Source organism: Pholcus phalangioides, unplaced genomic scaffold, assembly GCF_987345545.1.
Source record: "Pholcus phalangioides strain wild (caught in Gottingen) unplaced genomic scaffold, Ppha-v1.0 ptg000010l_1, whole genome shotgun sequence".
Classification (NCBI taxonomy): domain Eukaryota; kingdom Metazoa; phylum Arthropoda; class Arachnida; order Araneae; family Pholcidae; genus Pholcus; species Pholcus phalangioides.
In genome coordinates, this window is record NW_028301603.1 from 17,285,271 (window position 1) to 17,299,777 (window position 14,507).

Consider the following 14,507-nt stretch of genomic DNA (forward strand, 5'->3'; position numbering starts at 1 on the left):
CAAATCTTCTTCGATTTCATCGGAATTTTTCTTGATGTCCGAGACCTCCTTTAGAAATTTGGCAGTCTTTTGCAATTTCGTATTTTTGGTTTTTTGTCTTTTGTTGCATCCAGAATTCAAATCCGTTGCACAAACTCAAACTCAACAAATCCTTTCTTTTTGCGTTCATTTTTTTCTGTTTTCGAAGCGTTGCATGAAACCATGGCGTTTGTGCGTATTTTGTTTTTTACTTTCATCTAGCAAGTTAGCGCTTTCTATGGGCTTAACAAAGAACAAAAGTAAAATGAAAACAATTAAATGTATTGATGACAGCATAGGGAACATTCCCTAGTCTAGATGCTTCAATGCAAATTCAAATAGGGAGGCCTCAACAGGCAAAATGCCCAACGAGGTGGCTGAAAAAAAAGATGCCCATAAAAAGTATAGAAGTCGATGTATCTCTAACACATAGAAGACGTTTTGTTCAGTCGAACTCCCTTCTTCAAAAATGGTTTCCCCTCTCATCGCCCCCAACTCAAGCAAACCAATAGGGTTTTATATTGTACCCGTAGCTTCTATCGCCCCCAGGGAGAGATATTGCCTACTTTGGGAAACATTGATCTAAACTATTTCAAAAATATAGCATCCCAATATAAGCAGTGAAAACCAATGATTATGGAGAAATATAAACACACTTACAGAACGTCCTCTCCACTTGTCAATACAAGATTCATCGAAAGACTGGTTATTTGTGGAGATGAAGATTACAAGGAAGAAAATTCATCACTGCCCCCCCGGGGACTCGAACCCCGGTCTCTCGCTTGCCGGACGAGTGCTCTACCATCTATCATCATTCATCTCCACAAACAACCAGTCTTTTTTTCGATGAATCTTGTATAAATATACTGTCCATATAAAAAAATTATGGTTGTATCATCTAAGTATGGATAACTTCTCGATTTATCCCAATATGTTTATCGTTCTTCTTTTTAAAAATATTCATGAGGTTTTATGAAAGAGATTTTATGTCTCAACTTGTAATATATGTATTATTATAATTTTTAAATGTTCCGTGTTTTATGTACATAGTGGTTAATATATATATATTGAAGATTCGTAAATCAAAAAGGTCTATGTGCCAAAAGTTTTATTCTTAAGAAATTAATAAAGTTTACAACAGTTAATAAAGTTTAGGAAAACGCACGTTGAAGATGACTCCATGCCATCTTGTGAGCGCTGTAAGAACTTTATATTTTTTTTAGATTTTTCGCATACTCTTTTGATTGTTACCGATACCACTAGCTTAGGGATAGTATCTCGAATCCACTAACTCGAGAAAAAAAAATTGGCACTTATAAACCTTTTGAGATTCACAACTTCTCTAATATTTGATTAAACGGATCAAATTTTTTAAAATTATTATATTAAGAGGAGGATCTTCAACATTTTGTCTCTATGAGAGAAATTTTGGTTCCAGAGAACTTCACACGCTTGGCGGGGGTGTCCGTTTATCCGTTAAACGCGAAGCCGACTGTATGTATTGATGAATTCTCCAATTAAATATCCCCCGTGATACAAATCCTGGTCAAGAATTGGTATTAAGATGAATCCGGGCAGAATTGCCACATGGGTACTCTTCTTTGGGGGATGGACATATGCGTATATGGCGCTCGCGTACCAAGAAAAAAAAAAAAACGGTCAGAGAGTCCCCCCCGTCTATGGGAAATAATAAGTTCGATGAGAGAAAACTGCATCAACACCTGTTTCCGTAGAAAACGCAAAATCAAATGGATGGTGGGAATCATTATCGTCATTGAAATCATTAACGGTTTCGGCCCACTGTTATTAATACAAGAACGGGCGGATCCGCTCGTCCCTGAAAACATACAACAAACACGCCCATACGGAAAAAAAGCGGATGGAACTTAATGTGTTCTGATCGATCACATTTAAAACACCAGCTGAGATTTATGATGAGCAAACACGAAATAAACCACATCTCTCCCCATGTGATCACGATTACATGATTTTTCCTCTCCCATCCCGTCCTTACGATCAATTTATACCCGATATAACTACTACGAAACGCAACATTTTCCGGCTAAATCCTAAGCTTATAGATTACTAGAACATCATTTAAGTTAATAGATGGTATTATTCTTTATAATACAATATACTATATTGGTGATTCATCACATCCCGTAGGCACTCCGGCGAATCATAATATCCATTTATCAATTACCACACAGAGAGAATTGTAAAAGTTTCTCCTAAGGTTTATTCCAGTAAAATATCTGTGTCAGGGGAGCCGATTTTTCTCACAACTAAATTTTTAGGGTGATTTGTACAAATTTATAGGCTGATCAAAGTACAAATTACTGACATATACAGTAAAACCTCCGTTTTGATGGGCACCTTGAATAAGGGACACCACCATTTCTGGGACAAAAAGTCTAGTCTCATGAGTCTCAATCAATCAGATAGGTTCCACTGTATGATCCACACGGCTTACCGAGAAGCTAGATACAGGCGGCAACTGGTGACGAATGTCTTTGGACCGAATCAAACCACCACACGGTGCAGCGATTTAGATCAACCCAGTAGCAGAGTGACAGTTTTTCATTGATGCGATATATAGTAACTGATTCAATGAAAATCCCTGAAGAGAAGCAGATCAAATTTTATCGAGAACCCTTCTCGATTATGACGATTTCGTGATTTATAATCGCGTTTTTGTTCACCTCAATCACCATTTTTCTATCATGAATTTTATAGTACTTGTTTACTGGCGATGTGCATATATATATATGCAGATATTGCACCTGCCCATGTATATATATCTTTCTCTCTAAGCTCCATAAATGGTTAGGTTCCCCGGAGGCACTCAGGAACAATGTGCTTATATCACCGATAGTGACAGAACTTGGTGTCTCGGTTCCTATCACTATATAAGGTGAAATTTCTTTCGGCTACATATTTCTCAGACATAATGCAAGGAATTGTCATATACATGTATTATACACACGGAAACCGAAACTTACCGTAATAGTGGATAATGGTGACTGTATTAAGATGGATAGTCGAATACGGCTGATGAACCGTACACGATTTTTTTTAAATAAACAGTGACATAATTGTGAAAAATTGCCTAATAAAATCTTTTCTGAAAAGCCGCATTACATAAATGTGAAAGAAGCACAATATTTATGTGAGATCTCTCCTAATAAAATCTGAAATCGGTAAGGAACGTTTTACCTTAAAATATTGGGTATTCGGATCAAATGCCCTATTTTTGATCAGTTCCTACACTTTACACGAAGTTGGAAAAGATGAGAAAAGTATGTAAATCGAAGCAACACTCAAAAAGTTTTTGTAAAAAAAAAAAAATCAATGCACTTCCACGTGTGCTCCTTTTGTTGCCCGGATGGATAATGGCCAATCACGTGAAAGCCTGCACCACACATTGATTTTGAAATAGTGTGGTGTACAAATGGCATGAGGATTTTCTGAGAACTCCAATTTACACAAACGTATTTATTGCCTTTCATTAAATACACCTTCCCAGGCTGTTTACTTGCCCCGTCTGCATTCCTATTAGGGGCTGGGCAAAGGGACAAAAATATGGTCCTGTACTGTTCTGAGCACTAAATTCGGAAAATTATGCTATTATTAACCCTGTTGGACACATGGAATGTTGCCTCATCTGAAAGAAAATTATCCTGGAGAAGAAAAATCCGGTTCTCAGGTTCACCGTCGATAACAGAGAGCTAACATACCCACAGAACATTTTACGCTCTTTCCAATGTTTCTCAAAGTGTGCGCCGTGGCTTCCAGGGGCGTTGCCAACCTTTGTCGGGGACGTCACGACGGGCTGGAGATATTGATTTGTATGCCTATTTTTATGCTTTGAAGTGAATCTTTTATATGGGAGGAGGGGGTAGAATTATCTTCCAGACTATTCTGGGGAGCCGCAAGAGGAACAAAGGTTTGAGAATCACTGTCCTATGGTGACACCATTTTTCTCTTTGTTGGCTCACAGCAATGGCAGCGTACGTGATGACGCTTTGAAAAAATTTATCGTCAAACTCGTAGGGGGGGGGGGGTATACAAGTTTTTCTAATATCGTCACCCCCTACGTGACATCACTGATTTTTAATCATTGTTTGAAATTAGGGGCATTTTTTCTTTGATCCGGGCATTCTGTACATCCAAGGCCAACTATGTTCTATATAGAGCCGGTTTCGTATTCTATTCCGAGGTCTGGCGTTTCCTCTAGGTTAGAATTCTTCAAAGAACCCTGTATGGTATATTACAATGTTTTTTGTCTGTTTTTTTTAATTATAAGTCCCTCTTGTTGGGCTTTCTGGATTGGACCTCATTCTAAGGACTTTGTCAGTCGGTCCAACCACGCGGAAAGCCATGAATATACTATACATATCAAGATGGAATCTGAAGTAAAATCTGACTGATTGCGGTCACTATTTAAGAATTTATTTCTGTAATATGTTCGGTATGAGAACTGTAGAGAAGAGAATTCCTCTCCACACGCAGTCATACTTATTAACTTCTACTGGACCCCCGTGGAAACGGGTCCCCTTCCCTCTCCCAATATCTCGGTATGTTCAACAGATATTTATTTAAATATTGAGCTCGAGAGACCCACCTATATGGGGGTATTTATGTAATGTAGGTGTAATATATTATCTATAGTATTTTCAGTCGCTGCTTTGTATAACCGTAATTTCTGGTGAATAGGCCGCAGTGAGAGAAATAACCGAAAGTTCTCGTGGAAAAGCCGCACGTTTGTATAAGCCGCACGTGATTTTCATTCGAGAACTAAGAAAAAAATTAAACGTGTCGCCACATCTAACATCGATAAATAGCGGTTAGTATGACTGGATCAGTATAGTACGTGGATGGAATATGCAAATGCTTGTTAACAATGTAGAGAATTCCCCTCTCCTAAAATGGTCTGCAGTCTGATAACGATAACATATAGGTGAAAAAAAAATTGGTACAACTTTGTCTCAAAATGCGCAAAAAAAAAAAAAACTTTGGATTCAAAAAAAATTGATAACATAAACTGAAACATTGATAACCATAAACGAAGTTTTTCTCCATATTGCGATATACTACGTCGGGTTCATACTTTGCGAAAGTGATGATTGATAATAATACCAGAATGGTATAGATTCAAGTATAAGCAGTGTCTACTCTAAAAAAAACGTTAGGCACATTATTCTTGAGAAGAAATTGATTTGAATTGAGTCACATGATCAAAGAATAAACTATCAAAGCTGCATTACTTTGTTACAGGGTTTTCTCACGTTCATTTCAAGCTCTAAGTCGAGAATTTGCTCAACTTCGAGCAATTTAATCGAATATTTCGCGCTTATTATAACTTGGATTACTCGCGAGTCAAAAACCTCGAAGCACCTTTGCATTATAATTTATTGCCAAATAGCATTCTTCGCGGACACCTAAGAATTTACTCATTTCAGTTAAAGAATTCATTTAAATATCAATAATTTTTAAAGAAAACAATCGACAAGGTTGTGTTAGAACCTCGTATAACACACGAGGATTATCATAATTCAAGAATTAACTGAACGTTTTGTAATTAGTCAACATTTATATCCTCATTAATGCTCACCGCTATACTCCTCATACTAATGATAATTGAAATTCCTGATATAATAAATGAATATTATGAAAATTAACTTAGATGAGATTAAAAAGAAACAGTAGATGTTCCCCATTGTGTAACAGAATAAACGTCATCAGAAGCATTTTTAAAGAAAATTATGTCGAAGGAAACAATCGCTACTGAGAGCATTGTTGAAAAACACTATTCTTTTCACCAAGTTTATCGAGAAAATTCATCTGGACCAACAGGACCTGTTTCTTCAGGCCCTGTTGGTCCAGATGGCAAAGTTGGTCCCTGCGCAAACAGGAATTTATGGGCCCTTCCCTTATTACATGTGAAGAAGCACTGAGAAGCGTAGTTACAGAGTAGTGTTTTGTAACAGTATAATTACTGTAAAAATAAATTCCATGGCTTTTGCTTATTTCCCCACCTTCACCGGGGGGGACTAAAATGTAAAAGACAGCCAAATTTGGGAGCCCTGGGCACATACTTTGTTTGCCGATGCCAGAAACAGGTACACTGTCAACCAATGATTCCAAAACTATCTGCCTCTACAGTATTATGGTGCCGTGCGTATAGGCAGAAGTGCCGCATGAAACACTGTGTATTAAAATTAGTTTAAATCAGTGCTGTCGCCAACTAATATTTCGCAGTATTGTTGGATACAAATGAAGCGCTGACCCTTAAACTGACGACCGTAAATTTCTCCCGCGTGTGATCGAAATATGCTAATCTAAATTCATCTGGAACTAAATGGAGAGAAATCTTGACATGGAAAAAAGAGGTGAATTTGATAGCACAACACACAATATACAAGTTGTATATTATACTATATACCAGCGTTTCTCTACCGAGATTCCGTAGAACATTTGGGTTCCAAAGACATTGTTAGAGTACTTCGAGAAGTACTAATGACTAGCATTGACAAATATGCAGTTTTTGATATTCCAGGCGGTGCTCCCAAAACCTTCGAACGAGATCCCCAGAGAACCTGGGTATTCTTCCAAGGCTTCCCCGATAAGATTGAGAAAGGCTGCTGTATATTGCATAATACTAGAGTGTAATGAATAGGGGAAAAATGCGCTGTATTATAAGTAAAAATGGAACTAAACACTTACTCTTTAGTAGGACTCTCTTCGTTGGACACGTCCGCTTCTTCGTTTATGGAGACAGCAGTGGTGTCCTCTTCTTCTTCATCTTCTCTATGGTGATTATCATGACGATTCTCTTGTTCATTCTCGGCCGGTTCAGATGTTCTGTCCAGACACTTCGGCGAGTTTTTACGGTGGCGTTTCTGCTGAGACGACGACTTTTTGCCATCGACTTTGCACTTCTTACGCTTATCCATGACTCCGATCGAATTCAATGTGGCAGAAATAAGCGAATATTGTAGAATCGAAACTCAACGATCGATCAGCTCGATAGATCGAGATGACGCAGAATATTCAACAAACTTATCTCGTGGTCAGTGATGAGGGAAACAGTCTCGTATAATACGGCGTATGATCAGATGTGCGTGATTCATTCACCAAAATAGACCCGTGCGACGAAATATCATCAACGTATTTTCCGTATAATTAAAATAATATAATAATTAGCAAGGAGGATCTATCACAATGCTAAATTGATAACAAGGTTATATAGGAACACTCCTCCGTTGTTTTCGAAGGGACAAAACGGCTTTCTTCAACTCTGCAACCTAAGGCTAATTTCTCAGTACAGACTTCTTCAAACAATGTCGTAAAAAAAAATAGGAACGTTTCGCTGTATTACTGGGTTTTTTTTCTTCAGGAACTGGCAATGATCACTTCAGATTTGTCAACATATTCTTAAAACTATCCACCATTATTTTCTATAATATCAACTGTTTTTTTTTTTCAAATATTCAGGAACTTTTTTCACCAGAACGAACGAATCACGTGACGTAAATTAAAAAAAAATAATGATCAACGAGTTAGGAACTCACACGATGAACTTAATTATTTAACATTTAGGAACTCTCACAAATATGGCTAAAAACTTCGATCTCTCTCTCCATCTAATCAACATGGAAACTCTGTGCCAAACTTTTAAAACATTAAATAGGAACTGCTGATTCACAAAGGTGTAGAAAAAAATATTACTTAAAAGTCTTTGTCTTTAGGAACTATCAACCAACAAAGATGAAAATGAGTCAATCGTTACCTCATGGTCGAAACTTATCTCGTTATTTCTTGGGATGTGGTGGACACTTGGAAGCCAATGTACCAATGTCTGTAGGATGATGGACAATCGATGAGACGTGCGTATTGCTCACCAGCATCGTCTAGGTAGGATTCCATTAAACTTAGAAGAATTCGGTACTCAAGTCCTTGAAGTGTTATGTCCCAAACGTCGGATCACAGTAATGTCCAATGTCTCTCTCGTATATTCCCACGCATAAATATATCATCTTCCTTTTCTCTTTCCTTTTCTATATAAATATAATTCCAAGTCTCTCTCTCTCTAACAGCAACAAACGTATGTTGTTCTTATTTACGCAGGAGTCGCGAACCAGATGGAAACACGACGACGTCGTCCTTGTCGTCGTCTCTGATGATGATGCCGGAGAGGAGCGCGTACGACGACAACACCATCCCTTCCTTATCATCCACGTGCTTCTGGCGTGCTGCACAACATCCCCACAATGTATATTCTCCCCTAGACGAGATCTTGAAAAGCACTGCCGCTGCTGCTACTATGCTGCATGATGACTGATGAAAAACTGACCCACAAATACACACGGCAGCGCGCGCGTGTGCGCACACACACACACATAGCGGTGTCGCATCCACGGCATCTTCTATACCCTCCCCACCCTGCCCCTAGAAATACCTACTGTACCCTCTAGCGTTGTAGTAATAGGCCTTGCTTATCCCCCCCCACATCCCCCCCGTATAATGGAGAATCTCTTGTAGCGAATTTTTTTTTTTGGGGGGGGAGGCACTGATATTGAAGGGGGAATCCACCATTTATATCTAGAACTTTCCCCTGCACGAAACCTAGACTCCTGCATCCCTGGTGATTTAGCCCTCTTAGTCCCCCCACCCCATCGCCACTGAAAGTCCTCACCAGTACTCACTTTCTTATACCCCCCTCGTCTCTTTGGTGGGAGGGGTACACTCTAAAAGACCCGCGAAAACCAAAAAAATCTAGGCAGCCTAGTTTTTTTTTAAGATCCCTTCCGTTATTGGTCGTTCGGTGGTGTGACGTCATTGCTTCAACGTTATATCGAAACTAAACTATAAGTAGTAAATGGTACTCGCAAAAATGTACATTAAATTAATGGATTTTTTTTTTTTTTTTACATTTTTTGAGTAAACATCTGCTTTCCTTGAAAAAAAAGTTTACATCCACACACGATACATATTCGATAGTACGTATTACACTAATATGCAGTACCTCAATTAATACAGGTATCTTCATTAACACTAGACTTTCATTAATCCGGCACGTATTTAACTAAGGTTAAGCCGAATTACTGAATGGTAATTGAAAAAAACAAATTGAATAATGTGCGTAAACAAAAAACTTATATGCATAACCCCGCATGGGGAAAAAGAGGGCATTTGCCTCCAAGGCCCCCAAAATTTAAACAACATATATTCATTGACCACCGAAATATCTCTGACTTCACTCACAAGGGTCCAATAATTTCTTTTTTGCCCAGGGCCCCCTTTCATATCAAAGTTGAACCTTAGACTAGCAGTAACATGTTTTCGTCTTCCACACGTAAAGGGAGCCAGCCTAGAAACGCCGGGTTATTATTGGAATTGCAGGACTAGCCGGTCGGCCGGATTGCAGTATACTCTACACTGTTTCTCAAAGTGTGCGTCGCAGCTCCTCTGGCGCGTCGCCAACCTTTGTCAGGGGCGTCGTGGTGAGCTGTGGATATTGGTTTTTGTGTCTGTTTTTATGCTGTGAAGCGATTCTTTTATAAGTAAAACTATCGACTGCCTAATATTAACTATTAACTAAACTATTCTGGGTAGCCGTAGGTGAAACGTGAATTGGGCTAAGGAGCCATGTTTGACAGAAGTTTGGGAACTACTGGTGTACTTATTTCAATTAGGCAAAAGCAGAATAATACTTCATTTCTTTGTCGAAAATTTTTCCCCTCTTCATATTAGAATCATTTAAAATATGTGAATTATTTCGTTGGAAAATAATAGCTAATTCTGCAGGGTATATGACGTGCAGGGCCCCCACTCGGAGCTGAAGCCCTGTGTGGAAATAGACATTGAGGAAGGGGAAATGACAAGAGGGGGTGATGATGTTTAGTTAGTTTAGCCAGTGGATGGTTTACTACATATTTGAATTTTGGGAAATTTTAGCAACCATAGGTAACTTCCATAGGTAAATGCCCCCTTCTCTTTCCTTCCTCCTCCCCCCCCCCCCGGAAAATTGGGCTAAAAATACACACTCACACATACGTGCCTCTGGGCGCTGAATACAGTTATGATTAGTAAAGTATGTGCTGTATAAAATGAAAACTGTAGAACTAATGTTCTGATATCAGCATTCTGGATTGTCCTTACGCGCGAGATACGCGTAGTCCCTGGGGGGGGGGGGCATGACAGGCATTTGGGGATTACGCTTAAAATACTCATCAATGGTGGGAAAGAAATGAGTGCAGACATTGATAACGGCACGATAAACAAGGAAATACGTAAGCTAATCACGCATTCCTAGGGGTATGCATACCTCGTACATATGTCGGGGAGTGGGGGAAGAGTTAAGCAAGTTTCTATCCAAGCCCCGTACGCATGTCTAATGAGTGAACATATCTCGTACGCATGTCTAATGAGTGAGCATACCTCGTAAGCATGTCCAAGGGTATGAACGCCTCGTATGCATGTCAAATGGGTAAGCAAACCTTCTGCACATGTCTAAAAAGTAAGCGAGCTTCGTGTGAATGTCTATTGGTATGTAAGCTCCGTACGCATCTAAAATGGTGTGAAATTCATGTGAATGTCTAATTGGATGTAAGCTTCTTACTCCTGTCTAAGGGATATGCAAGATTCGTGTACATGTTTAAGGATGTGCAAACCTGGTGTTCATATCCAAAACGGCATGCAAGCTTCGTGTGAATCTCTAATTGTGCGTAAGCTCCACACGCCTGTCTAAGAGGTATGCAAGCCTCGTACGCATGTGTAAGCCTGATATGCATGCCTGTATGGGTATGTGAACCTCCTACGCATATCTTAAATTAGTATGAAAGCGTCGTCTAATTGTTTACAAGCTTCGTACGCGTGTCTAAAATGGTATGCAAGTCTCGTACGCGTGTCTAAATGTATACAAGCCGCGTACGCGTGTCTAAGTGAGTGATTTCGTCTTGCGTGAATCTGTGCATAGATGTAGTAGCCCTGTCTACGTCCGGAAGTATAAGAACGTTTTTACTCGTATGCGGTCCAACATTGTGAAACACTGTATAGTACAATCCTCTTTCCCCCCCCACTCCTCCGATTCAAAGTACCGCCTACCAACAAACAACAGAGGAGGTTGTCATAATTAATCATTCAGTGTAAAATTGCATATTAGTATTATTACGAGTAAATTTAAGAAGAAAAAATTAACGCCCAACCCCATCCTCTTCCCCTAATGTCTTGTATGAGAAAGTTTCATTCGAGATACACGAAAATTTTCCGGGGTTTACCCATAAATTTCAGGAACGATGTATCGCAATTTTAATCTCTAAAAAAGCAATTACTACGTGCTTCCAGTAAATCACAGACACACACACACTAACCTCCTTCGTGTACAAGACCAGACAGAAAAAAAAAGATACTGTACCCTGTGAAAGCGATTCCCGCCAAGGTCTCTTAATATATATTTTTTTTATATACGTAAATATAGGAGATGGGAGAATGATGGGTTCAAGGCGGTTCATGATGTGCAGATCCCATGCTGCATTTAAAAAAAGAAAAAACGGGACGAGGGAAGTCCCTGCTTCTCCAGGTGATCACAGGGGTTTTCCCTTGGTTTCCCTATTTTTTTACCCACACTTTCCCGCTTCGAGGTTTTTCTTTTTTTTGGCCCCACTATAAAACGATGGGCGTAGGTAAATGCAAGGAAAGGGGGAGCAAATACATATAAAGGGGGAATATGTGCATAGTACGTATAAATACAGTATGTACAGTTGTGCATTGTGTAGAGTATAAATTTATCGAGGCCAAGGCCTTTCTGCCACTCGCTTTCTTCCTTGGTAATTCCTATTGAACAACAGATAGGCTCTTCCTCTACAATGGAAATTTAATTTTTCTGCGATTCCCAAACTGTTGGCCCTACGGTGGCCGTAGTTCATGGTAGGACTGACAAGGCTCCAGTCCGGTGGCCCTACATGATTCTTTTTTTTTTTTCAGTTTTAATTTTAAAAAAACCGTCCAGAAAAATCTGGACCGTGGACCCGCCGGAGATCTCAGCCTAGAGTCCCTGTTACGTGATGGTGGTTGATGATATAGACCAGTGTTCTCCAACCACTGGTCCGTGGAACTGTGTTGGTCCGTAAGAACTGTCTACCCAACCGCAAAAAATTTCGCTTATTCTATGTAGCCGCTGCATATAGTATCAGATTGAAGAAATAAAATACTGTCTCTAAATTTATTATTTATGTTTTGTCATCAGCCGGTCTGCAAATTATTCCTCTTGTTTATTTATTTTTTGCCGGTCTGCAAATTAATTTCCATATTTAATTTTTTTGGCGATCCACAAATTATTTCTCCAATCTATTCATTTTCTGCCAAGTCCACAAGTTAGTAAAGATATTTATTTTTTACCTTTGCAAATTATTTTTCCAATCTTTTCACTGTCAGTCCGCAAAGAATTTAACAAATCAATTTCTTCCTTGTCCACGACTTATTTTTCTTATGTATTTAATTTTTTTGCCTTTCCGCAAAATTATTAAACATATTTATTTTTTATTGTCCAAAAATCACGTTTCCTATTTATTTATTTTCTTCCTGTTTGCAAATTATTTTGTGTACATATGTTTGTTTTTATCGGTTCCTCACAAATTATTTTTTCTATTTACTCATTTTTGCGTGCTGGGGAATTATCCTATCCGCAAATAATTATACGTATTAGTTTTTTCCTGCCCATAAATCATTTTCAATATTTATTTTTCACCTGTCGTAAATTATTTTGCATAGTTATTTTTTGCTGGCCCGCAAATTATTGTTCCTGTCTATTCCTTTTTTTCGCCATTGCGCAAATTATTAAACATGTTTATTTTTTCCTGTCTACAGGTCATTCTTCCTATTTATTTATTTTCCGCCTGTTTCTCTAACTATTTTCCGCATTCATATTTTTTGCCGGTAAACAAATTATCAATCGTTTTTGGCCGGAGATCGTAAATTATTTTTTCCAATTTCCACCCGGTCCGTGACATTGCTTAATTGTTTTCACCGGTGCACGAATGTCAAAAGATTGAAGAACACTGATATATACGTATGTCATGGTCCCCATGCGGGTAGGGCTGACGGGGCTCCAGCCCTCGGGCCGGGACGATTCTCTCTCTCTCGTCTCTTTCCATGTTTTTCACACTATAAATTCACTATAGGGAGCCCGTGAAAAGTCTGGGATGGGGACACACCTAAGATCCCAAACTAGCGGCTCTGTTGCAGGATAGGAGCCATGACATACGTTGATGGTAACTAATAATTTGTAGAGTGATTCCTTACCGGTGGGTTTCAGTATTTTAGGAGGGTGTTTCTGAAGCACCTTGAGATTGCGCAGAAATGCCGTGAGATAAATCTGGAGAATAAAATTATCATCTCAAAGAGAGTGGATAATTTATACAATAAAAATTCTCAGTCGACGTGTTGTGGAGTCTTAGGAGGTGCCAGTGAAATCCAGCTCGAGCAGTGGCCGAAAATGAAATTACTTTCAATGTATGTAGTGTGATAATTTGTATAATGATTTCTATACGATGTTATGTTCCTTATAGGTTGCCACGAGAAGAGGTAGTCCACAGTACCTTCTTAACGCATGGGTCGGATTCAGTACAGCCCGGGCATTCAAGTGCGAATGGTCCTCATAATAGTAAGATCAGGTTACAATTTTCGAGGATATGTATGTAAATTGTGGTAGGCAATTGCTTCAAACGGGCGGAGGGGTCCAGAAAAATCATCTTTTCTGGTGATCTATGGTACTTCTAAGACGGGCCCGGTCTCAACAGCATCATGGACAAACAGAAACCTAGTGCAAAGAAGTGTATTGCCTGCCCCCGCCCCCAGTTCTAAGGTACCAGTCATCTCAATTAAGAACGTTTTATGTTGTGCCGTGGCATTATTTTTCTTATATTTTTACTTCACTGACATAAGGGCAATCTAAGCTCCCTGGGTAGACCCATGCCAATATTGTTCTCGTCAAGAGTTGCGTTGAAATCATCTTTAAAATATCAATATTCACAACCGATGTCTTAAGGTACTATAGAGTGCCACTACGTGCTTCGAGACCGGCTAGGGGGAGCCACCAAGTGTTTTGAAGATTAAGTTATTTTAAGATACTAATTTTTAAAGTAATGCTCAACCGATGTGATTGATGCTGTTAGGGTGCCACTGAATTTACTGGGGGTTATGCAGGGGTGCCGCAAGGTGCTTAATTTTTTTTATTCTCATTCCCAAGATTGTTACGAACTTAAAAACAACAACAACATGGCCAAATGAGTGGTGAAGAATAATTAAAAATAATTTATGTCCTCGCTATACAAGTGAGCTGCCCGGAATCCAAACTGAGATCTCTCGAACTGCACTTTGATACGTAAGTACCTTAATCACTTAAGGCAGCTTTTTCTTCGATTCGTTGAGAGCAGTTGTTCTCAACCTCGGGTCGTTGTGATCCTAGGATAGTGGTGCGCAAACTT

At 39.1% G+C, this 14,507-nt stretch overlaps 1 protein-coding gene across 1 annotated transcript in view; it reads right to left on the reverse strand.

The window, feature by feature from the left end:
• LOC149081013 (uncharacterized) overlaps window positions 1-8,428 on the reverse strand; it is a 236,654-nt gene extending 228,226 nt beyond the window's left edge. Inside the window, exon 1 of the mRNA XM_089237746.1 lies at window positions 6,745-8,428. Within this exon, the coding sequence (XP_089093872.1) occupies window positions 6,745-6,974 (230 nt within the window). The 5' untranslated portion in view covers window positions 6,975-8,428. The remainder of the gene's footprint in view (window positions 1-6,744) is intronic.
• Between the last annotated feature and the right edge of the window lie 6,079 nt (window positions 8,429-14,507).